Source organism: Charadrius vociferus, unplaced genomic scaffold (assembly GCF_000708025.1).
Source record: "Charadrius vociferus isolate BGI_N301 unplaced genomic scaffold, ASM70802v2 scaffold375, whole genome shotgun sequence".
NCBI classification, from domain to species: domain Eukaryota; kingdom Metazoa; phylum Chordata; class Aves; order Charadriiformes; family Charadriidae; genus Charadrius; species Charadrius vociferus.
Window position 1 is genome coordinate 1,234,131 of NW_009648440.1, and position 25,931 is coordinate 1,260,061.

The following is a 25,931-nucleotide window of genomic DNA, read 5'->3' on the forward strand; positions in this document are numbered from 1 at the left end:
CCTGATCCTGATGACCAGGGTTTGTTTACACGCAGGCTCTCTCAAAGTGCTGGCTGCTGCTTACTGTGTTAGCAGTCAGGTCTGCGTGCTGAGCATAGCTTACCTGTGAATGTAGATAAGGGCAAGGCTGTTCGGTCCAGATTCAGCTGCACCTATTTGGGATCCCTGTTGTCATCGGTGGGTGGTTATAGGATGGACAAGCGCCTGCAGATGTGTTTTTTCTTATGTTGCTTATGAAAAGTGGTGTTGCTTTTTTAACATGGTAGACACATAGTTGTTTTTTTTTTTTAGCTCTTGCCATTAATTTTAAAAGTACACAAGTACTTGACTTCTGTGTTTGAAAGATGTGTTAGAAGGCAGGAAAAGCTTTCCTTTTCTTACCCTGAAAGAATACCAGAAAGTCCACTTTAGTTTGTGTGCATAAATAATGACTCTTATTCTGGATGCTGTGCAGCTTCCAATTTTGGTAGCTGCAGAGGACTGTACTGGTTATGTTTTTTGTTTTTTTTCCCATGTATGCTTGCCCTAATTATTAAACCCTTCATTGTTATTTATGTTGATCTTCAGCTTTTGCTCTGTGATTCTGTCCAGCCAATTCCTTGCCACTTCTGGTTTTTAAAAATTTGACCTTTATTAAGCAAAAAGGTCATTATGAGAAAATGAACTACTTTGTTTGTGCAAGTGTCTGCAGGCCATCTCCCATTTTCCCTTTATTTGTTCTTAGTTGCATGTTCATTCTGTTGAAGTAAATGGTAGAGTAAGCTACTGTTCCACTAGGACAAAGGTATTTAAATCTGGCACTGTTTAAGTGTTGCTGGTATGTGTGATTCATTACAGTGTTGGGAAGAAGTGCACTTTTTTCCTGTTTTTTCTTTGTTCACACATAACAAAAGTCAAAAGATGGCATAGGATGGCTTGTGCCTTTTTGTTAAACCTTGTAGCAGTTAACTTCACTTGAGTTACCCTGACTGTGGGAGTCACGATACGCCAGTACGGACACTGGCTCTGCAGCATGCCGGCAAGTTTCTGAAGCATGACATCACCCTGGTTTATATCGGATCTGCCCTGGCTCCTACACGATACTTTTCTTGCCTGGACCACAGCGCGGCTGTAGGAATGCACATAGCATTGTGCATCCCTCTATTAATAGAAAGGCTGGCGCAGTGTTTTCAGCCTCTGCTGCACCCAAGGGTGGCTTCTTTGAGGGAGAGGATTAAAGGGAGCGATGGGACATGTTGGTAACAAAGTCGGACAGCCAGTGGGAAGGTGGGAGGGAGGAAGACTTAAAAGAAAAGTTCTGCCTATGCTGAGGAGGTGAAGCAGCGTGCACTGAACTTCTGGTGAGCTGTTTCTATCCCCCTACACACTGGGAAAGAGGAGGAGAGCCTCTCCAGCCCGTCGTGCCTGGCAGGGAGTTGCTACTGTGCCGCTTGCGGTTTCAGCACTGACCCATAGCATTGGGCGAGGTGGATATGGGAGAGCAGCAGGTCCTTTGGGGTCAGACACGCTGTGATGCTGTGGGGGTAGGAGTCAGGAACGGTCATCAGAGGACAGCGGGAGGACCCACAGGGATCCCCAGGAGAGAGGCAGGAATGGCGCTCGCAGCACTGCTGCTTTTCCATCACTCATCTGCAGCAAGTGGGAGAGATTAGTGCAGCTGTTGGATGTTATTTCCCAGGGCCCTGGGTGTGGAGGCCAGGAAGGGTTTTTCATCCAAACGGAGATGAGTATCTGGACCTGGGTGGGGTTGCACAGGAGCAGAAACCAATTTGCTCTCTCTCATCTCCCTCCCTTCGCCTTGCCCCAAAAGAAGTGAGAGAAGCTAAAAAACCCTTTCCTGAAGGGGAATATGTCTATAACCGGCTAGTTTTCCTTCATAGGTGGTGAAAGCCCTTATGTTTAAAACCATCCTTTCTTCATCTTCCCCTACTTGTCCACCTCCTCTGCCGCACACATTACTGGTGTGGAGGCCGGGAGCCTGCTCCTGTCCCTGGTGCGGACGTGAGTCAACAGCAGGGAATTGGCTGTCTTTCTCTTCTGCCCAGTTGTATTAGTTTTAGGTCAGCATAGGATTTTCTTTGCTCATAAGGAGAGCTGCATTAATTCTGCAAATAATGTGAGACAGAAAGGAGAATAATAATGACAAGGGCAGAAATTTATATATGGTAGGTATTAGGGATTTCAGTGGGAGGAGTTGGATGACTTAATAGCATAACTGTGTATTAATGACTTCTGTTTCAGGATGTGTTTCATTCTTGTTTTGTTTTCCTTGCTTCTGTTTGTTGCAGTTGCTAAAGAGCACAGTCAGGAAAGGAACGAAATGGTACCAAGCTTTTTATTTTAGATAAGGCCTAGAAATTAGCACTGTTTTTATTTGTTGACACCTACAGTGTGGGCAACCCAGTGTACTGAGCTGTATGGCTGAAAACTTCAGGTTTTGGTCTGCTCTTGGGTGGTTTCAGAAGTATAAGTGGAAGAATGTTAAATGTCACTTTCCCTTTCCCACCACCAGTCTCAGGTAATGCAGAGCACTGTGTTTGTTTAATTTCTTGATAACAGAATCATGGATATAAATATTTGGCGTTTGCATCTTGACTACTGAAATAGACAGTTTAGAAAGATCTGGCTGCATTACCCTTAATAGAAATGAAGTCTGATTAATTTTGCTTAAAATTTGGCTCTGCATTTCCGTCTAAACTGTCTTTCATTTTCTTAAAGAAAAAAGCTATTTCCGTTGCTGATAAATTGCAGTTGGCTCAGAGGAGAGTGTAATGCAAGGCAACAGGCATCGCTTATGTAAACTTCTCTTGCATAGGTGCTACTTGTCATAAGTTTAACAAATCCTGGCTTCCCTCTTGAACAAGCTGCACAAAGCATTGACTGCTTCTTAAAGCCGGTTAAAATGCTTTTATATCCTAATTAGCATTATACGTTTCAAGAATACTAACTTATTTTCGTAGAAAGCTTTTTAATGGTGTGTGTTTACACAGAGACCTTGTCTGCATTTCAAAAAAACTCAAAAAGGTGCGCTGATGTAGTAATAATTAAACAGACTTGCCTGATGTGATACGTGGCCTGAGCACCAAGGTCAGCCTGGTCATTGCACTGTCTTCGCACAGTTACATTGTGGTTCTGCTTTTGTGTTTTAGCAGTTCTGTTTTCTCACCCACTTGCTTTGTACACCTCTGCCAGTGAGCCAGAGCCCTAGTATTATGTTTACATTGTGCAGGTATGAACAACTCTGAAACATAAAGGCAATTGAGAATTAAGTTGATTTTAAAGCAGTCTTAGCTGCTAAAAGCAGTTTTTTCCTTTTTACTTATAATTGAATCTCTGTGCTTGGAACTGAACAGCTTTTTCCTCTCTGCTGTGTAATCATATTTATAGAAAAATGGAAGACTGTGGCCAAGACTAGCAATCACATGATAAGACACAGCTTTTATTTGCTACATCTGGAAACTTACCTTGCAAGTAGAGTGCTTTTATCTCCACTCAGGTGTCGAGCCATTGCTCTGCCTGTTCTGCTAACGACCTCAGAACCTGTTCCCATCTCTGTTCTCTGCAGCCGTACCATCCATGTTTGACTTGGCACTGCACGTGGGCAGACTTGTGAAATTGTAAGGAGAGGGGGTTTTTTTTGGTGTTTTGTTTTGTTTTAAAGTTCATCATGAGCAAAGTATTACCATATGTTTCAGATGCTTTATTTGATATGCTGGACTTTTCAGATTTTCCACAATTATTTAATTATTTTTTTTAAAAGAAATTTAAGCAACATGAAAAAATGCTCATATCATCTGGGATTCCTTTCCCTTCTCCTTCTTAGAGTGGGGTTTAGATTTGAAAATACTGTAGACATTGACACTACCTAAAGATGGAAAATAGTACTGATGACAAAACAGAGAAATTAATGGTTAGGCTTCCTTAAAAAAAAATCAGTGCTTCCAGTTAATGCATTGTTAGGGATGGCAGCTTACTCCATTTTAAATTAACACAAGCCTTAGTCAATGCGGCATGATGCTTGCCTTAACTAGTTAGGTTTTGAAGCTCAGTACCTGTAAGTTTTTCTTGGAGGTGGTACACGTCCATATCTGCATCTGCATTGCTAATTGTGTTCAAAGCTCAAGTCATGTAATTTGGGAGAAACTCGGACTCCCTCCCTACTTGATGTGAGCGGGAGGGAACTCAACAAAAAAACACACGCACACACACACAAAATGTTGCGCACGCACTTGGGGAAACGGGAAGTCTATTTTAAATAGCTCGCATCCGTAGCGAAGACTGACAAGCCCAAGTGGGGTCTGCAGAGCCTGAGAGACCTCCTGAGCTGGTGGTGCGGTGGCACCCCTCGGCATCAGGAGCAGCTTTACAACGACCTCCCTTGTCCTTGGTGAGCGACGCGAGTACAAGGTGCCAGGACGGGCGCTGGAGCCTGCCGCGCCGCCAGTTCGCCTGGGGAGGTTGCCCCAGAGAACTGCTCCAACTGTCTCCCAGGGAGGGCTTTTCTTGGGGTGTTTTTATTCCACCTCTCCAAGCTGCAGCCACCTCTACAGAAAGGTGTACCTGGACCGTGGAGGAAGGGAGGGCATCCACAGGTCCCTCCTGTGCTCCAGCTCCCGTGTGATCCTGTAAACTGTGACACCAGGGGAAGGTGCTGAACCAGGGCGCGGTGCATTTATATGCCCTGAAGTGCCTGAATCTTGAGATGACAGGCGTGATTTATCTGGATGTTTCTTTTTTCAGCCAGGAGCTTCTTTTTGACTGAATGGAAAAAGCTTAATCCTTTTCCCGACTTCTCTTTTTGCTTGCTGCTTTTTCACTCACAGCAAGGAAAATAAAAGAGAAGGCTAAGGAGGAAAGAGAAAAAGAGAGGAGTGTTTAATTCTATGCATTATACAAGAGAGAAAGTACATATTCCCTTTTCAAGATATATTACTTTTGTTTTGGGGGAGGGGAGGCGGTTCCCTTTGCATGGAAAACACCTTTTATAATTGCAAATTTTTACTGTCCTGAGGCAAGTCGTTGATACAGGTGTACTTCGAAGGACTTTCACACGGGTCTCTGCTGTGAAACATTCCCTCTCAAGTGCAGCTTTTGATGGGAGTCCTAAATAAACCAGTGCTTAAAGTCAGCGTGTCACACAGCCGATGGAGGTGAGGGAGTGTAAGATAGATGAGGTGCACCTCCCCACTGTGTGTGTGGGGGCTGGCTGCTTGCCCAGGAGCGCTGGCTCCTGCTCAGTCCAAATCCTGGGGGTACCATAGCAGGCGCCAGCTTTCCCAGTACCTCTGTCGTCCCATCAGTGGTAGAGTGCCTGCCTCATCACGTATGAGGGGATACGGCTGCTTCGTTGGGTTGCTGGTCCGGGTGAGGCCAGGCACATCGGGGACCCCAGAGCTGCCTCAAGACACCCCAAGACGTGGGTCTGCATCCCGCTGCAGAACAGCTGGCCCCACAGACTGCCAGCGATGCTCTCGGTGGTGCAGGAGCATTGCTTGGAAGCCCTCGTTGTCCGTATACTGATGCACCAGGAGGAGTGTTCCAGATGCAGTGCTTGCTTTCAAGCAAGGCATTTTCATCACCTCTAAAAAATAATTTATTTCAGTAGCCTGCAAGTTCCTCAGGTGACTGCTCTAACCCTTTAATGCCCTCCTTCCCCCAGTGGTTTTGGTGGTTGTGTGTTTTTGTTTTTGCTGAAGATGAAAGCTTTGCATCACAGAATAGGTGCTGCCAAGTGAGCTGGAGGAGAGCCGTAGATCCTGATGCTGGAGTAGTGCTACGTGTTGGCATTCCCCGCCCCCGTCAGAGCCTGTTGTCATATTTAGCAGACTTGTTTAAGTAAACGTTTGCTTTGTAAATGGCATTGGTTCGGTATGTAATGGAATGCAGGGACTATGCTGGCAATAATTATAAAGGTGGGATGCAAGTGAATTGACAGGGGAGATAAAACAGATTAAACCTCCAGCGCATAATATTTATGTCCCAGCCTTCTGGGTACCGTGATAACAAAGGCCATGTTACATATACTTCACACTTGCTTCTTTCACCACTCAGAGACTGAGTCCAATTGCTTTGTGGGTGACTTGGTTACCTCTTCATTTTCAGGGAATAAAAAAAGTCTGTGGAAGTTTATGTAGTGATAAAAAGAACAACAATGGGAGTTTGTTAGGGACAGGACAGGGAGGGAGTGGTTTCAGGAATTTCTCAGAAGTCATTTCTAATTGCAGGATGTTTTTTTAATGAGTAGGCACATGTCCTTCTCCTTGGTGTGGACGGTGAAGACAGTATGGGGAGAATGAAGGCAGGGGGAGACATGAAAAACTCCTAGCGCATATCATATCCTCACTGACAAAATCTGACTACTTCACATTCACTGATGTTTGCTTCTGTGAAACTCATGCTTTGGTTGTGAGCTGGAGCTGTAACCACAAGGAATCACATTGAGTAAAACTGTGTGTCACTTGTTGAATGCAGTGGATGTGACCTGTCATGCTGCAGAGCTCAAATCACAGATATTTAAAAGGCAATAGGCTTGTTTGTCGATGTGTTGGCCAGATGTTGCTGTACAGTCCTTACTGCCTGCAGCATAGCTGCATTTCCAATACCTTTGACTGTTTAACGCAAGTCTGTTTTATGTGAGCAACTTCTGTTTAGCTGAATTGGGGATTTGAGAACTTTAGAAAAACAAGGAATCCTAGCAATAAGGTGTAGGTAGGAAAAGACAGTGCTTCTGCATTCTTCTTTGGGGCACGCTTGGCTGCAAAATGGGTGCATGAGTGTCAGAAGAGTTGAACCTGTTTCAGGTCTTCCTCCTCTGAGCCTCCTCCCCTTCAAGGAGCACTAGTTTTTCTTTTAAAACAGTATATTTCTCAAAAAAGCTTTGAGAAAAATCCGTGAAAGTTTATGGAAAGTCAGTGCAGAGAAAATTCATACACGGGTATTTGAGTGGTGTGTAGTAGTACGTTTTAAGCAGTAGTTAAAAAAGATGGTATTTATACATTTGCAGCTGCTTGCTACTTAGGTCTGATCTAGTCTCTTTTTGTCACTGATTTTTTTTTTTAAATGTCCTTTATTTTAATAGTACTTTTTAGTAAAAATGAAACGTTGTAAAGCCCATGAAATATTTTATGTGGGGCTATGGGTAGGTTGTCAGAAGGCTGTGGTCTCAGCTGCCACTTCACCGTCTACCCACGTGGCATGCTCAGTGCTCATGCACTATATTCTTTGAACTTCCAGTGAACTTAATAGCCAGAAACTGTTAGAAAGTGACTGTGATCAAAATGGCCTTTCTGTGGTGACAGGGTTTTGACACCCTGTGGCTTCATTTTGCATTTAGTAGGTTCTTAGTATCATGGAGCGAGAGGAAGGAGGCTGGCCCAATGCGAGAAGAATGTAGTTCTTAAGCTTGCAGCAGTCAGTAAGTAATTTCTATTTTATTCCTTTCCTTTCCAGGTGTGACATCTGTTGTATTACCTTTCGTACTCATCGGGGCTTACTGCGCCATAATGCAGTTATCCACAAGCAGCTTCCCAGGGATCCCATGGGAAAGCCTTTCATTCAGAACAACCCTTCGATTCCGGCAGGCTTCCACGACTTGGGATTCACAGACTTCTCCTGTAGGAAGTTCCCCCGTATTTCTCAGGTACGTTCTGTTCTTCATAGCTTAAGGTACCAACTGATGAAGTGCATTCTGAATTGATTGAAAGGCTCGTCCTTGATGAGGCAGAGATTGGTTGCACAATATTTTGTGGAAAGCACATTGCCACTGTCTGTGTAGGCTTTAGATGTTTCCTGCCTTTCCTTTTTCTTTTTTCATCTGAAGAATATTTGGTTGTGGGGTTGGTTTTTTTTCAGCATTCCAGTGGACAACTATTGGTGTAAAGATATATAAAAATATTTTAAGGGAAAACTTGGGTGATATTAGATCCTTGCCCCTTCCAGCCTGCCCATTAGTTCTTACCTTCCCCAAACCATCCCACATATAAAATAAATAGGGAGGACACATGGTAAGGAAACCATTATTTATTTTAATTTACTGTGACAAGGATGCAGTTGTGGTGTGAAAGATTATATCATGAAAAACTTTAACAAGTCACCTTACTTACTAAATGGTGACATCTTCAGTGATTTCTTCACAAAACACTCCCAAATACCTTTCTACTACGTTCCTTAAGTGAGTTCTGAAGATTTTGCATCTTTGAGGGTAACTGACTGGGGAAAGGCAGAGAGGTAGTCTGTAAATATTTTTCTGAGAGCGTGAAGTGTTCTATTAAATGGTATTATTCCTTCCTCTGTCAAACCTTGCCTGCCTTAGTTGGTTTAGGTCTGGATGAAGCTGCTATCTATTTAAAAAAAAAATAAAATCAACAGCACAATTCATCAGGACCATGCTTACTCAGTATCTGCACTTTTTGTATTCTCGTTGGATTAAAGCATTGATTTCCAGCTCTTCTGGCTGCAAGATGGTAGACTTTAAATTTGCTGCTGGTCCGGGGGAGCATATAGGTCATTCTGTAACTAGTAGAATTTTGGTGTAAAAGTTACAAAATCAGAAGAGACAACTTTTTAAACAACCCAGCCCTCTACTTAATTTATCACTTGTGCTCTTATTTGATGTGGAACCTTTGCAACATGTGAGCTTTCTGGGTAGCATTTAAATATAGCATTTGGATTCACAATCATTTTCAGGGATGGGTATAAAATCCATTTGTGAGGTTAGTATTTTTCTTGGGAGAATAAATGTAATCCGACTTCACTAAGCAAAAGCCTTTCAGCTTCAGGGTCTACGTTTCATTGATTTGCTTTTCGGGGATATTATTTTGGTTGGTTTATATTGTTTTGCCTTCTTGGATGCCATTTTGTTTTTTCTCTTCTCCTCCTAGTTTCTTGGTAGTAATAAAGCTAAAGGAGGTAATCTTGCTGCCCAGCTTACTGAAGTTTGCTGTATAGTCTGCTGAAGCTCCTGTCCTGTCAGTGAAGTGAGAGAGGTTTCTGAAAGGGAGGTTCAGGATGGAAAAGTATTGGAGGGTCTAAATAGCCCTCTGAAGGAGTTTGCCTTTATAGAAGGGAACTTCTTGAGAATCAGCTCCTAATTTAGATACACCACTTAAGTGACTAAAGGCTGTGGAGCAGGAATATCTCCATGCCAGGTAGGTGGTGGCTGCTCTAAACTCCTTAACTTGAGCAGTGGAAGAGAGAGTGAACTGTTTTTGTTTTGCAGCAGCATGTGATGCCTTTTCAGTTTGAGATGTCCACTCTAAATATTTTTGTGTGTCTTTCAGGTCTGGTGTGAAACAAATTTGCGAAGGTGCATTAGTGACTTCCATCGATTTATTTGCGAGACGTGTAACAAGGCATTCCCCATGCTTTCAGCGCTCAAACTGCACACAGAAACTCATGTGGTGGATCAGGGAAAAGACAAGCACAAGCCACAGTCCACGACCCCACCCGGGGAGAACCCAGACCAGAAAGCCTTCATGGCATCCTTGGGCCTACAGTACACCAAAGACATCAAGCCTGTCAAGCAGGAGGACAATACGCAAGATGAGGTCCAAGAAATGCGGCTCAGAGCACTGAAGAGTAACCTACCTCAGGAACCCGGCAGCACCGGTTTGCTCAGCCTCTCTCCTCTGGAAGCTGCCTCTATGGGAGGGTCATTTTCAGTCCTTCCCCCTACGAAAGAGAACATAAAGCTCCTCTCGCTGCAGCCTTTCCAGAAGGGTTTTATCATCCAGCCTGACAGCAGTATTGTGGTAAAACCCATCTCCAATGAGTCTGCCATTGAGCTGGCAGACATTCAGCAGATCTTGAAGATGGCTTCTTCCGCTCCTCCTCAAATCAGTCTTCCTCCACTTTCTAAGGCACCTTCTGTCCCTGTGCAGTCCATTTTCAAGCATATGCCGCCGCTGAAGCCAAAGCCTTTGGTAACACCCCGAACAGTCGTTGCAACCTCTACACCTCCTCCTCTTATCAGTGCCCAGCAAGCCTCCCCTGGCTGCATCAGCCCAAGCCTCCCACCTCCCCCTCTGAGGCTGATCAAGAATTCAGTGGAGTCCTCCTCCAACTCTCACCTCCCCCAGCCAGGAGCCAAATCAAGTCCTTCATCGCAGTTGCTCCTTCAACCCAAAGTAGAGCCTTTAACTCAGCACGAGATGAAGACACAACTGGAGCAGGACAGCATCATTGAAGCCCTCCTGCCTCTGAGCATGGAAGCCAAGATCAAGCAAGAGGTGACAGAAGGGGATCTCAAAGCCATCATTGCAGGCGCAGCGAACAAGAAAGCCCCAACCATGAGGAAAGTTTTGTACCCCTGCCGTTTCTGTGACCAGGTGTTTGCCTTCTCTGGTGTCCTGAGAGCTCACATCCGTTCTCACTTGGGTATTTCCCCATACCAATGCAACATCTGTGACTACATCGCAGCTGACAAGGCAGCACTGATCCGGCACCTGCGGACACATAGCGGGGAGAGGCCTTACATCTGTAAAATCTGCCACTACCCGTTCACAGTGAAAGCCAATTGCGAGAGGCACCTGCGAAAGAAGCACCTCAAAGTGACCAGGAAGGATATAGAGAAGAACATTGAATATGTCACCAGCAATGCCGCAGAGATGGTGGATGCTTTCTGCTCCCCAGACACTGTGTGCAAGCTGTGTGGTGAGGACCTGAAGCATTACCGGGCCCTCCGCATTCACATGAGGACGCACAGCGGCTGCCAGAAGAAGAAGCCATTTGAGTGCAAGGAATGTGGCACAGCCTTTTCGGCCAAGAGAAATTGCATTCACCATATCCTCAAGCAGCACTTGCATGTGCAAGAAAGGGAGATTGAGAATTACATCTTAGCGGTGGACTGCAGTGCCCAGGAAAGCCAGACAGACCCTCCTTTATTGGAAGACAGCACTTACATGGACCACAAGTCCATGACGCCTTTCCTGGAGCCACAAAATGGCTTCTTGCTTGGGACGTCATCTCACGTTCCCATCAAACTTGAACCTGCAGGCAACTTCCCAATGGATTTTGATGAGCCGTTGGATTTCTCTCAGAAGAACAAAAGCCTGAGTGCTGTGCAAGTGAAGCAGGAGAACCTGTTTGGCTCCTCTCCCCTGTCCCTCTATGACTGTTCCATGGAGCCCATCGACCTGTCCATCCCCAAAGCCTTGAAGAAGGATAAAGATGATGTCCCATGTGATGCCAGGAATCAGGAGTTTGCTGCTTCTGGGAACAGTGATAAAGCCTATAACTGTCTGCAGTGTCCTTTGGTTTTTGGTGCCAACGGGAACTCAGAGAAAAACAGAGCTGTCAGACACCCCCAGCCACTGAAAGGTTCGTTGCATTTGACTGTCCCGATCATTTCCCCGGCTCTCCTTGGCAATTCTGCCTTGCTGAGACCCTTGAGGCCTAAACCACCACCGCCACCTCTCTTGCCAAAGCCTGCAGTAACTAAAGAGCTGCCACCGTTGGCTTCCATTGCACAGATAATTTCATCTGTGTCTTCTGCTCCCGCTTTGCTGAAAACGGAGGCTGCAGACGCCAGTCCCAAGGCAGTAAGCAGTTCCACTGGGTGTGACAAATCAGGGAACACCAAAGCAAAAGTGACAATCGTGACCACCGTTCAGAGAGACTCTAGCCTGCCCAGTGACCTGACTCAGGTGTGTGATCCAGAGCAGTCTCCCATTGCCGATGTTGGGTTGACTAAGAAAAGAGGTAGAAAGAAAGGAACGAAAAATAAGCCTAAACTTAGCAGTGGTGTGGATCTGGAGTCAAGTGGGGAGTTTGCCAGCATAGAGAAGATGCTGGCTACCACGGACACTAACAAATTTAGCCCGTTTCTGCAGTCCACTGACAATTTCAAGGAGGAAAGCGGCAGAAACGGAACAAGTGAGGATGAGAAGGAAACTGCCGAAGATAAGCTGCTGAGAGGGAAGAGAAATGCTTACTCAGACTGCCTGCAAAGTATCCCCTGTCCTTACTGTCCTCGAGTCTTTCCATGGGCGAATTCCCTGCAGCGGCACATGCTCACTCACACAGGTAAGAGTGCCTTGTGCTCACGGTGGAATGTCGCCCCTGAGGATGTTCCTCATGAAAGGGCCTCTCCATGGAGGAATCTTCCTTTTTCGTCCTCTCTCTGATGTCTGAATGGTATTCTTTGTTATTTCACAAATCCCTAGCTGTTGCTGTTGTATAGTGGTGGCGGTAAATTTTTCAGTAATGGAATAATCTCTATGCCTTTGAGTATCAAGGGGGCAAATTAAACTGCTAAAACCCATTTGACTTCAGTGGCATAACTTAGCGTACCTTGAAAAAGACTCTGGTTTCAGGTGTTCTGTTATTATTGTCTTATCTTGAAGGTGAACGTGTGTGTTGAATATTTCATTGTACCTTACGTGGTTTGTTTGGCTGCTTCCAGAGGCTGTTTGTCTGCATCAGTAATGATAAAAAGATCCATAAAAATGAGAGCAAGTAAGTATAGAATTGTGGCAGGAAAATAAAATAATATAGTGTTTAGCTTTTTTTTTTTTTGTGGTGGCTTTTATTTGACAGATCAAAGAAAGAGGATGGGAAAAACATCATCCTGAGCATTACGTAGTAGCTTGCCTCTGGGAAATGTTTCTTCTCAGTGCTAGACAACTAAAGGTGGGCTTATGCCCTAAGGCATGGAGATGTGTATGGAATCCTTAATATTGTGCCACTGTGTAAGTAACCTCAAACCTGGTGTAAACAAAAGGAGGAACTGGGGAGGGAGATTTATTCTAGGGTTGGCGTTATTTTTCATTCTTTGCTATAAAGGAAATACTGCATTGGATGCTGTGCAGATTTGAAGTTAACTCTTTTTTTCCACCCACACTGTAATAAAGTAATTAGTAGATTTTCATCCTGCTCGGAGAGAGAGAGAGACAAAGCTCTACTTGCTGTTGCTCCCTTTTAAGTCAGTCACAGTTGTTGATATTTTTTTCTTCATTGTGCAATCTCAGCTCCTGGTGTTAAAGAGTGAAAGTTAAGGATATTTGTAAGAAACTTCAGGGAATTGAGTACAGCCTCATAAAGAGATAAGATAGCTTCATATTTTTTGATGGAGTTGAGGTTTCATGAAGCAACTGATTCACGTCTGTGCTAAAGAGGGAAACCTGAAGAGGTAAAAGAGGTTAGCTAAGAGGTTTAAAGGGAATCTGAGCTGTGGAGCAGTCCCTATTACAGTTTGCTTTGGGTGACGTGAGGACATAACTTGCAAGGTATCAGTCCAACAGTGAGGCTATTGTTTTCTGGTCCACAGAGACCAAATTATTTCATCTTATTAAGCATACAGTTTACTTTCAATGGTGAAGGAGAGCTCTTTATTCGTATCAATTGTTTTCTAACACCCTGCTCTCCAAAAAAAATATATAGTTACCGAAGAACTGTTCATGAGACAGAAAACAATAGAGAGGCTTTTCCCAGACTAAGGGGTTTGACCTGCTTATTGATGGCAGACTTCCAAGGTAGCAGCACTGGTGTAAACCCTTAATGAAGACAGGAAAACGCACTGGGCCCTGAGTTGTACTGGTAAAACTTGTCTCCCCTACCACCATAGGGCTTTGAAGGAGACACCATCCTTTCAGAGAGCCTGTGCTTCCCCTACAGGGAAGGCAAGCAACTGCGGCTGTAGCAGGGCTGGATCTTCAGTGCAGATAAGAGATTTTTGGTGATTCTACAGCAGTGGCAATAAACAGATTTAGGTTGGTGCTCTCTGGCAATGATAATACTGAGCTCTTTTCTAATCATTCATCAGAGCGTTTTTGAGGGAGCCTTGTTCCTAGAGGACCACCCCACAGCAAGGTTTGACTGGCCTTGGGGCATCTCCTTTCAGGTGACACTAGCACTGTTTCTAAACTGAGTGTTTGCAGCAGCTCCCCTGTGGCAGCAGTGTAGATGAAGCTTACTGGAGGAGAGAGGGAAGGGTAAGTTAGAACGTAGAGGAGATTTAGGCCCGGGAGGTGGTGCCAAAGCAAGTACTAAGATGCGCGTTCAGGTGGAGTGAGCTGTGTTTTTGTGGTGAGTGTCAGGTGCTGGTGGCATGGGAGAGTTTGGCAGCTGTGTGATAGATGCAGCAGTTTGTTAGGTTTGTGTTCTGGGTGGGCGAGTTGGTTTTCTGACAGAGACATCCACGACAGCGTCGTAGTGCAACGCGCCATTTCTGTCTCCACCTATTGCACAGGCAATGACTTGTTAGATAGCTCTCTTTTTCAAAAGGAGCTAAGAAAAAATTCTATTCACTAGTCTTACTGTAAAGAGAAAAGGGGAACTTTATTGTCTGGGCTTGATGGCTGCTCCCTGACTTGGGGAGAGAAGGGGCCAAGAGACTGATGTGAATGGGATAGATGAGAGTCCTGGTGATCTGCTTCCAAACTGCAGTTGTTGGGTATCTGCTCCATAGGGAATCACTGCAGGCAAGCTGGTTCGTGCTCATAGATTTCTGTAGTACGGTGCTACAAAAAAAAACAAGGCAGTCATTTGAGCTAAAAAGTGGCAACTAGCTCTTCTCCATCCATTTCTAGGAAAGTTGCTACTGCAGTAATTTGTTTAAGTCGTCTAAACTAATAATGAGTGAGCATGGTTGAGGAACAGTTAAATAACTTTGAGCATTTAAGTAGTCTCTATATATCACCAGTTTTAATCTACTGTGTTTTTACAAACATGAAAAGATTTTTGCAAGTGTGTCTTTCTGTCTTTCATGTTCAATAAAATTTCAACATGGAGGGCGCCTTCTGTGCGATGTCGAGATCATATTTACCTTTTGCAGAAGTGCAAAAATACACATCCTACCAGTAACCCACATCCCTCGTACAACCAAAAGTCTTTCTCTCCTGAAAGCTTTCACCCTGCTTATTCTTGCCTCAACACCGCTGTGTGTTTTTTAGTTCAAAAGCATTTCCCTGAAGAAGCATACACCTTCCTCGCCAGTTTTTATTTTAATGCGAAGCTCCCAAGTGGAGCACTGGGAATTTGGCATAGCTTGGCTTTATACAGTGTTTAACATAGTACCCGTGTTTTGTTTGAACATGCTTGAACACTGGCTTTTAATACTTTCTTTCTCTTGATGTCTGTGTTATTTAATTTACTCTTCTACGTTCAACTCAGTTTGCCTTTCTTTTTTGCTCTTCTCTCCTCTTGACTTTTTTCATTCTCAAAGCAGCAAGTAAGATGTGCCCTGCAGGTGGTACAGTTATTTTGCTCCCTTTTATGGCATGTGCATCAAACTAGGTTCAATACAAAATTAAAATAATGGTCTTTTTTGGCCATTAGATTGTTCTAGATAACCTACATCTGTTTGCAAAGAATCAGTTGAGGATATTTTCAGAGTGATACTACCAAACCTTGTTTTGGCCCAAGATTATTTTTTGTAGAAGGTGAGGTTTAATGGCAGAGGAGTGGGTTTTTGTTTTTGTTTTGCTTTGCTGTTACAACAGGGATGAACTGGACAAGAAAAGATCTATAAACAAAGTAAAGTCATAAATAAATATAATACAGTTACACTTAGCTCATGAACCTGAATGTTTCCTGTTGATTGGAGGACACAAGTCATTAAAAAAAAGGACTGGAGACATTTTTATTCTTTGCTTTTATGACTTAAGTCAAAGTGAAATTGTAGACATCTTTACTTTGCAACGTTTGTCCTTACCATGGTGATAATGTATTTCCACTAGGACAACAGTAGTAGGAGATATCTTTGTTAAGGAATGATCTTCTCACATGCTGTGATTATTTAGATGACCCTTTATATTGAAAAAGACTCCCTTTAAATCATTGGCTTCCATGAAGTGTCCAGCCTAGACTAGTCCTGCTGTGCTGCTAATCAAATTTTACAGTCAGTCATGAGTCAATACGTAGGCACAAATGTATTGTAATCCAGGCCATGACCATTCTTATGGAAAAAAGTTCAAATCACATTACACTTAAACTGACTGTTTAGGTTACCCTCCAGTAAGGAAGTATATTTTATCAGAAGAGCAGTTGCCTTTAAGGGACAATATAGGAATCAGAGAATCCTGCTTTTTTCAATGATCTTTTTTGTGCCTTTAAAGGTGACATTTTTGGAAAGCAGTCTGGTTTCCATTTGGGAATAGGACTGTAACTTGAGGTGGAAGTGTTGCAGTTTGCACAGTAAGCAGAATTTTTATTTGGATTTTGATGTTTGTGTGGAAAGAAGAATATCTTATCTGTTGTAAGTATTGGTCTGTATGACAAATGTTTGGTTGATATGGAAGTTTTAAAGGCTGAAAATATGAGAAAATTGTGACCTGAGATGCAGGTTGAGTTTCAAGTAATTAATCCCCAGCTAATCCTGTCATTGCATGCTTGAAAAGAAATGTGGAAAGGAATTGGGCTATCACGAAGCAAAAGGATTTCTGCTCAACTTTGAAGTTCAGTTTTGTATTTGCATTGTGAATGAAGCCAAATAAAAGTGCAGAAAGTGGTGGTATTCGTAACCATAAATTTATGGTTGACTTAGCAGGCATCTAAAAAGAGAGAGTGACTTGAAAGTCTGCAAAGAGAAGTGCCTCGATGCTTCTAAAGAGTTGTGTTGACACTGGAAGAAAACTAAGAGAAAGAAACAGCGCCTGAGATGTCTGCAAGATGTGGGGAATCCCTTGTATGGGTTGAGATGTTAATTAGAACAGAACCAACTTGCGGAAGATTAAAGTGGGAAACATACCCACAATGTTGTATCAAAGAGGCTGCTGGCTGGGGGAGGGGTTGTGTGTGTGTATGTTCAGAGGTTTTGGGTGTGAGGTGGACGATGTGACAAGTAACTATCCTCACAATCTCTTTCTTCATCACGAAGATGTCTAGCAGGACCGCTTTCCTCATTGCACTGCGTGATCCAGGCTCTTCTTTCAACTCTTCCTGTGCTTAGTTCCTTCCCTTGTTCTAGTCATTTAAATGAGTTACAGACATGAAAAACTTCCTCCTGTGAGGAAGTAATTCAACATATGGGGCTTGATTCACTGAAGTCAATGGAAAGATGTCCTGTGGCTTTGATGGAAGTTGTGTCAAATTCACACGGGTGATAGACATCTCAGGAGAGACCCTGCTGTCGAGGAGCTTGCAGTCAGGATATTGTAGTTGGTCACCAAGCAGTAAAGGAGGAAAAGGAAAAAGACCAAAGAAGTTTCTTGTTACACAGTAGGGCAGATAGACATACTTTTTTCTTGTGTCAGGCCAGAAGCCTTTCCCCTGTCAAAAATATGTTGTTGTATTTTTTACCAAATCTAGCAGAATTTGCACAAAGTTGGAGTTGCCAGCTGCCGCCTGAGGAGGAATGTCCTTATCCCCCAGCCTAAGGAAGAGGATGCTGGATCTCACAGTGGCACATACAGTTTTTTCCGGCTGTTCAGAATAGCAAGCCCAAGTTGTGTTTGGTCAGACTGAATGCTACGGACAAGCAAAGCATGAGGACCTGAGGAGTGCCCTGCTGTGTTAGAGGAGCTCTACATGCAGCCAAGTACTTGTGTTTCTGATGGTAGCGGTAGGGTGTGCTATTTAGGGTGAGCATGTGGGCCTGGCCACTTCCTGAGGTCTGTTCCTTTTAATGCTCTATCAGCATCCACAACTGCTCCGTTAGAGTTGTGTGTTAGAGGGCGCATCCTTGCCTGCTCCCTTTACTACCTGTTTACGGACCTGCTGTCTGCAAATCTCTCTGACTGCTTTCTGAACCCACTGATGCTGTCTGCCTCCAGCCTCATCTGGCATCAAGCTCCAGAAGTCCACTACCTGCTGTGTAAGGAACTATTTTTTAATCTGTTTTCAAGCAGATCCCCTGCTAGTTTCAGAGAATTGCAATTCTGTGTGCACCCTCGCAGCTGCCTTCACGATTTGTAAACCTCAATCATAACACCCCCTTCTCCTTCAAAATGGGAAGCCTGAGCCTTTCTGGTGTCTCCTTGCAGGGCAGCTGCCCCATTGCTTGGATTGGGTTTGCTGTGTGCCAGGGCTGCAAAGATGATTTAGGGTTACAAAGATGATTAGGGGATTGGAGCATCTTTCTTATGAGGAAAAGCTGAGGGACTTGGGTCTTTTCAGTCTAGAAAAAAGGAGACTGAGGGGCGATCTTATCAATACGTATAAATACTTAAAGGGAGGGTGCCAGGTGGATGGGAACAGTCTTTTTTCAGTGGTGCCCAGTGATAGAACAAGAGGTAACGGGCACAAACTTGAACATACGAAGTTCCATCTGAACATGAGGAGGGACTTCTTTACTTTGAGGGTGGCAGAGCACTGGAACAGGCTGCCCAGAGAGGCGGTGGAGTCTCCCGCACTGGAGACATTGAAAACCCTTCTGGACGCCGTCCTGTGCAACCTGCTGTAGGTGACCCTGCTGTAGCAGGGGGGTTGGACTAGGTGATCTCCAGAAATCCCTTCCAACCCTGACCATTCTGTGATTCTGTGATCTGCAGCACAACTGTCTCCCTCCTGTGATGTGGAGGCCAGAAGTGCACACACTGCCTCTGAAACAAAGGTGCACCAGGGCTTTATGTAGCAGGGAAAGGACGCCCTTTGTCTTGCTCTCAATACCCTTGCTCATGGTACCCAGTGTTCCTTGGCTTTAGTTTGGGTGCCTCTGGAGGCCAAACCAGTGACCCTGGAGAGCTGTCAGTGATGGCTCCAAGACCTCCTGCCTGAACGTACCTGCAAGTACCACATTCAGCATCACATAGGCATTTTTTAGATTATTTTTCCAGAGGTGTTTTACCTTATATTCATCTGCGATGAAGCTCACCTGCCGTCGTATTGCCCCCTCTGTTCAGAGTTTAGCAGCGAAGGAGATTAATTGTTAGATCACACAAGGCTTTGTTGCAGGCAGGCAAGTGGCATGTAGTCAGAAAGGACAAGCTTGACACGAAACCAAGGGTGAACACAGTCACTCAGGGTTTTTCTCTGCTGACCAAATGGGATAGATGCAAGAAAGCAGCTCAGCAGATGGTGGTACGTGTGCCTTGCCTGAAAAGTGTTTGCACGAGGGAGCCATTGCTGTAAGGCATTCACACCTCCAGGAGAGACAGGGTCACTTTGTGTCACCTTGAGTTGGTTTCACAGGAGAGTTGTTGAAGTAACAAACCTAAAAGCAGCAAGAAGTTGGCTCTGTGCATCAGAGTAGTTAAAATTATGAATCAGTTGTTACCTCAACCTCAGAGTAGCTGCTGATCAGATTGCACAAAAGCATGCACAGGGTTTTCCTTTTACATTTCCAAACTCTGGTTTGTTTGGGAAAATCTGCTGTCTTCCCAGGCTCTCCCATCCTTTCTTCTTCTTTTAGTACAGCACATTGCCTTACAATGATTCAAATGTAGTAATACAGGTCTCAGTACTAGTCTGGCATTAAAATCTGCCATGCTGGAGACATGTTACGACGTGATTTGATCTTGCCTATCATGAAGAGACTAAGTTGTCTTGTTACCATGTTAACAGCCCGTAACTTCACAGGGCTGTAGCACGGTATCTGGGGCGTCACGTGGGCTCATCCTGCCTATGCAGACAACAGATGGCTACAGTGTGAGAGAGGAAGACTCATGTTATAACATGATTCCCTCGCAGAACAAAAGTCTGCAGAAAGGGCTCTGAAAGTGCTCACCTCCAACAATCTTCACGGCAGAACGAAACTAAAATGTCCTACTTGGGTCTATTGGAAACTTTCTTTGTAGTCAGAGGGATCCTAACACAGCTCAGATGTTCGGCAGGATGAGGAGGCGAGCATTTCTAAAGCCACTCAGATGAGTGCTGGCGCAGCATGTAGGATGGGTAGGACTTTGGTGGAACATAGATGTTGTTCTTAGTGCTCACGCAGCTGGCGCTGGGCTGGTCAGAGTGGTTCGACCTGCCCCCAGCAGACAGAGCCTTGGGCCACGGTTGGATAACACAAAGTACTTCTTGGCCGTACTGGCTCAACCTGTTCCTGACTGTACATCCCTGCAGCTGTACCTGACCCAGCTGCCCAAAAAAATGAAAAGGGCAAGGGGAGGGACCGGCAGTCGTGAGATCAGTTCCCGGATCTGGCTGGCAGTATTGCCCTCAGAGAGCACGTTGATGCAGCTGAGGTGTGGAATTGGCAGCATCTCCTGGGAGGCGCGGGGGAGAGATGCTGTTGAAATTGGCTTTGCTGTCAAATGTTTTGTGTCTTCAAACAGCAGCTTTAGACAGCGAAGAAAGAGCCCAGATCCTATACTGTTATAGTTACCACATGCACTTTATAGCACAGCTTAGTGTTTATAACTGGCTTCGCCAAGTGGTGTTTAATCATGGTCCAAAATCATTCAACAGCTTTGGACTTGTGGTCTCCCTCCATTGTCCAAGAAAAATGGATTTCAAAATCAGTGGAAGTAAATTAACAATTTGAAACTGTGGCTTAGTTTAAAATGGGGTCGTTTCTCTTTTTGTGCTGGTTTTAAAAGGTGGGTGAGTAGGATGCTTTGGGGCTCCCATGCAGAGCCTGTGTGACAGCTGAACTTTGAAGCAAATAATCGTCCAGATTTCACTGAATGCTGAAAGGAAGGGGAACGAAGGTAGATGCTTGGATGGTGTTTGGTCAGCCATAAACGAAGCGAAGCTTTAAGATGAGGTGTAAGACAGGAAGTGCAATTCAATAGAGTGTCACTGGGAACAAGTTTATAGAGGGTTTCTTTTGGTCTTGTTTTAAACCAAAACAAAAAACAGGATGGTGGTTTTGAATAGGATTCAGGGATGAGGAAGCTATGTAAGTGATGGGGCTTGCGCGTGTCCTTGCTGCATGGAGAGGAAGGGAATGGTCTGACTAAAGCACCTGAAGCAAACTGAGGACATCGCGCCCAGCTCACAGCAGTCAGACCAGGGGAGACCTGTACCGGCAGAGAGATGTACAACGAAATTGTGGAGCAACTTAATGAATCGCCCACTTTCATCACATTAAAGCAGCCCTGCCTTCGTCTCCTTAGGGCTTTCTGAATGCTCCTTTCTTGCAACAAAATACAGTTGACGGAGGAGAGATGTGGGATGGGAACGGGGTAAGGGATTATCTCTCACATAATACAGAAAGAGACTTTGCTAAGGAAAGATCCCTTTCTTAAAGAGGCTTGCCCCTAATGTGAGAGGGTTGAACACAATTGCTCTGTGCTAACTAGGCAAATATTTACAAAGTAAGTATACTCAGCAGTGAATTTTCTGATTAGCGTTTAGCAGAATTCATCTTTGCTCTAGATATCTGCCACTCTGTGATCCCTCCAGAAATCATGTGAGCCCTGGGTATAGCGGGGGACTTTTTGTTTTTCCAAACTGTTCTAGCTGTGTGTACCTCTGAACTACATTTGTGGGTATTTCCTAGAGGACAAAGGGCTTGAAACTGCTTTTTCAGTGTCAGGCAAAGTTTAACAGCTGCTCCAGCCTGCAGCTCAGGGTAAAGCAAGAGTTGCTTGCTGCTGGGATGCGTGGCAAATGGAAGAGCCATAAGTTTGCCCTGAGTACTAGAGCTGTTGTTTGGAAGATACTGAGATGAGGGTGTACGCCTTGCTGATGGTATTGCCGGCTTTACATCAGACTGCCTTTCTGCTAAATGGTGGAATTCACTGTAAGCTGAAAGTCTGGGCTTCCCCCCCCCCCCCCTTCAATGAACATTTGCACTTCGTGGGTGCAGTCAAAGCTAGTTCTGAACACCTTTCTTTGTGTTGGTGACTTCAGCTGCTCTCTTGAAGATATGGGGGGGATCATAGCTTGTGTCAAAGGCATAATGTTTTTTTTTTCCAGAATTGGTTTTCTCCTTTTCCCCAGGTGTAATCAGTTCCATTTACTGTAAATAGCCCTTTTCTCTCTTTAATGTTTTCATTTCAATAGGCATGCAGATATGGAAGCTCCTTCAACTGTGGGCTACTTAAATATTTAACTTGTGCGTGTGCACGTGTGGTGTAATAAAGGTGGCTAAATTTTAGTGTTTAGAGTGCTTACAATAAAAATGGAGAAAAATTTTGCAAGTAGACTGCGCAGGTTGGAAAGATATCCAGTTCGTGGGTGGAAGTAGAAGCGGCATTGTGAGTGGGTCCAAAACCCACCAAATTTACTAGACTACTACCACCTAGTGGTGGCTGCGTCTACCGTAAAATATAAGACTAGCTGGGGGTATTTCAGTTAATGTAGGGGAAATAGTAAATCGTCGGCTCATCTGATTGCTAATGCCAACTGCTTGTACAACATGCATTTCCAGTGCTCTGTCTGCTCCAGTTTTGAGCATTATTTATGTGATGAGTTTTCTAACACTTCTCTCGGGATGTCAGGAATGTTTGGCAATAAACACTTGCTTTTAATTCACAAACCAATTTCCCTTACAACACCCTGTTTTATCCAATAACTCCTTAGCATCTCAAGCTCTACTCTCTATTCCACCTTAGTTCCAGGAAAAAAGAAAACAACGGGAAAACAGAATCAAACCAGCAACCTCCCGACCTTGATCTGTATCTGCTCCTTTATCTGAAACTTTCCACATTTGGAGTCTCTCTTGATAATTTCATTTGTGTATACAGGAAAGCCGTTTACTCCTCTTTCTCCTTCTTTCTTGCCACCTATAAAAGATTAAGCTGTCTCTTCTGACTGGGCAGACTGAAAACTGCAACTTGAACTGTAAATAGACTTCAGCAAAACAGTCTTTTCTTTCCAGAGTTCGAAGGAAAAGTTATTTTGGCTACAACTATATAGTGGTTTCTTTCATGCAAGCGGAAAAGTTTTTGGATTCTCAGATGAAGTCCTTGAGGTTTTGCTTATGAATACATCTCCTGAGAAGTTCGTTTTTTCCCAGGAGCTGATGAGGCAGCAGCTGAGCTACCAGTGGTTGCTTCGTGTTGCCTTCATCTGTACATCCTTACCTCCCTCCTCATCTCCTCTGTCTCCCTTACCTTACCTGTGTTCTTTGACTCCAGTGTCAGAATTGTCATCATTAACTAGTGTCACCTTCTTGTCCTTGCTTCAGAGGAGTGACTCTGGTTGTCCGTGACAAGGTAATGTATTCTGCTCTCACGGTTACTGAAGAAGTGGCAGTGGGTGGGAGCCTTGGCAAGCGGACCTCTCCGTTCTTGTCCTCTTGACTCGCCGAGTGTAAATATCTGTGAGATAACAAACAGACCGGAAAGCATTTTACGACCTTAGTAGTGAAAGATGGGAAAGGGGTGAAAGAAAAGGCAGGCCTTTCTCATGCACCTTGCCTTCCTCACCACCTGGATGCGAGCGGCTACTCTGCACCATAAATCAGCAAAATTCTGGAAACAGAATTACCCCTCTGAGAGGAACTCAGCCTTGTCAGAGGGATATTTGCCCAGGTCTGAATGCTTGGTCAAAACCCTCCTCCTTGTGTAAGATACAAGCCTGCTGGAGTTTTATGGCCAGCAAGGTTTTCTGTTGCTGCGGATAGGCACATAAAAGGGGAAAAAACAGTAGTGTAGGCCAAGCCTAACCTCTGCCGGAGCAGAGAGAGCGGCTGCCAGTGTGAGACAACCCTTGCAGCCATCCCTTGCACTGCGGGAGAGATCTCACACCAGACCCGAGGTGGCTGTCGTCATGATTGTCGTGTTTCCCACACACCTTCCCTGCTCCTCTGCTGCTCTTCCAGTTCAGCTGCGGCTGAGCTGGGCTGACTCTCACCCATCCCCAAACAGCTGGGGTTTGTGCAAAGCAGCTCGCTTTTTCACCAGCTGCGAAACCAACCACGCAGGTTGGGGGTAACCACAGAGCAGCTCTGCTAGTCGGGAGCTGCTGCTTTATGATATGCATGAAGTTTCGTAAGGGGCCTGTGAAACTCCTTCTTGACAAAGGAGACGTCAGGTCTGGTTTGTGCAGGTAAGAAGGAGGAGCGCTGACCCAAGCACGTATGCGTGTCAGCGTGTTTCTGGCAACGTCCCCACTGGAGTTTTGAATATGTTCATTCAGGAGTGGCGGGCCGGCTTTGGAAGAGAAAGCCTGTGTGCATCCCTGATCCCGGGGTGTGAAGTGGTCTTTGCTGTTTGGGAAGGCACATTGTTTAAACTTTGCATTTGTTTTACTTGATGTTGACCTTGTCTGTTTGCCTGTGCTAGTAAGGCAACATCACTTGCCATGATGTGGACCACCTGTCCTTTGGAGTGTGTCTTGTGCACAGGAAAATGTAATTGTGGGCCAGGCATGCAAGAACAGAATAACAGCTGGGAAGGAGCCCAGGGCACAGAGGAGAGGAAAAAAGGAGATAGAGTTCGGATGTGATTCGTTGAAGGATGAGTATACCATAAGAAAAATAATATTTATTTTTTTTTTAATACTGGAAGCAAAAGAAGAAGTAGTTAGGGAAAATTACGGCAAAATTGGAAAATCATGCATGATACACGACTTGGTGTATGTAAAAGTTGGACCTTTTGCATTTGAGAGTTTTGAGATATTCTGGTTTTGGCTTGTGCTTACTTGGATGCTACCAGTGTATATTCCCCTTATTTACTTTGCTCCTGATATTTCCTGTTGAAAACTCAACTTATTCTGGATCTACTGTCTTCTGTTTGGTCAGCACAGAGTTACAATACATCTCTCCGGGTACAATAAAAAAGGAGCTCTCTCCACCTCGGTCTCCTCATGCTCTCCACTCCTCTCTGTCCTAACAGAGCTCACATGGTTTCCTGCCTCTCTCCCTAACGAAGCCCCTCCGTGCTGTGCTTGCAGTCTTTTCTTTGGCCTAACACACGTCCTCAAGGAGAGTTTCCTGACCTCGCTGGGGATGCAGCAGGGTGACCCACGCCTGCCAGGAGGTCCCCAACACTTTGCTGAGGATGAGCACCGATGGCAGGGGTAGAGTAGCAGTTTTAGGTGCTTTCTCTTGGTGTCGCTTCAAGGTCTTTGCTCCTTAGACCCACTTTGCCACTCTGGTTTTGTCTCTTCGTCCATCATCCACAGATAGGTCTTTGTGATGGTTGCAACCAAAGGCAGCTGGGGAGGAAACTCCTCTTCCCTGTTGTTTCCCTTCCCTCCTGCCTTTAGCCTCAAGGGAGCAGTGATTAGGGCATCGCTTCAGTCCAACATAAACCTGTGCACTGGTGAAAAAGGCCCCAGTCACTGCGCGGCCATGTGAACATTAGGGCTGTGCACAGGCTGGGGCGGGAGTGGGCGGCGGGGGAAGGATGAGGACCCTTTCAGCAGCGACAGCAGGGAGTCACACCGGTTGCCATTAATCCTTTCTTCCATTCCCGCTCTCGGGCCAAGGTGAGATGCTGTCAGTGAGAGCCGATGCACTCGTTCTGTCCCCAAACGCAGTGTGTGGAAGGAGGGGGCAGGCAGGGATGCATAGCCATGATTCCTTTTTAAACGTATCCCCTGTGTAGATACTGTCCGGGTTTGGTTTCTGGGCTCGCTCTCTTGCCTGCACTGGCAGCTGTGAGACTCAGCTACCTGCCGTGCATCCAGGAGCACTGTGCGTGGGCCCGACTTCTCATTCATGCCTGGCTTCCATTTCTCTGGGTTGCAGAGCAGTGCCTCCCTTTAATGCATCAGCATTACAGCTTGATTTTTAGAAATTGTCTCTTTTTGTTTATAATAGCTTGTCTCTTTTTTTTTTTTGCCTTACTATAACAAAGAAATAAGCAATGAGTCAAAACGCAGAACTCAAATGCAGATTCGGGCACTTGTAGGTGACCTTTGTTTTCAGATGCCCACATCCTCAAATTCCCTAGCATTATACACAGATTATGTCTCGGTTGCGTGTTTTAATGGGAAGATAATTAGATCAGCAATGAACTTTGTGGAAAGCTGTTGTGTAATCCACTGTCTATGTAAATGGATCTGTTTTGATTAAAAGGTGAGGTTATTTTTTTTGACAGGTCACTTCTCCCCCTTCCACCTCCCCAAGAAAAAGCGTATGGAGGATTATGCTCTATTAAGTGATTGTTCATGATTACTGGAAATGCTGCTTAGCTTTTACATTTGTTTAATGGCCA

General features: G+C 44.8%; 1 protein-coding gene across 1 annotated transcript in view; it reads left to right on the forward strand.

Annotated features, from left to right (window-relative positions):
• The window catches only part of RREB1 (ras responsive element binding protein 1), a 66,768-nt gene that overhangs the window by 34,527 nt on the left and 6,310 nt on the right, over window positions 1-25,931 (forward strand). Inside the window, exons 7-8 of the mRNA XM_009885414.1 lie at window positions 7,450-7,639; window positions 9,279-12,021. Coding sequence (XP_009883716.1) covers window positions 7,450-7,639; window positions 9,279-12,021 — 2,933 coding nt within the window. The remainder of the gene's footprint in view (window positions 1-7,449; window positions 7,640-9,278; window positions 12,022-25,931) is intronic.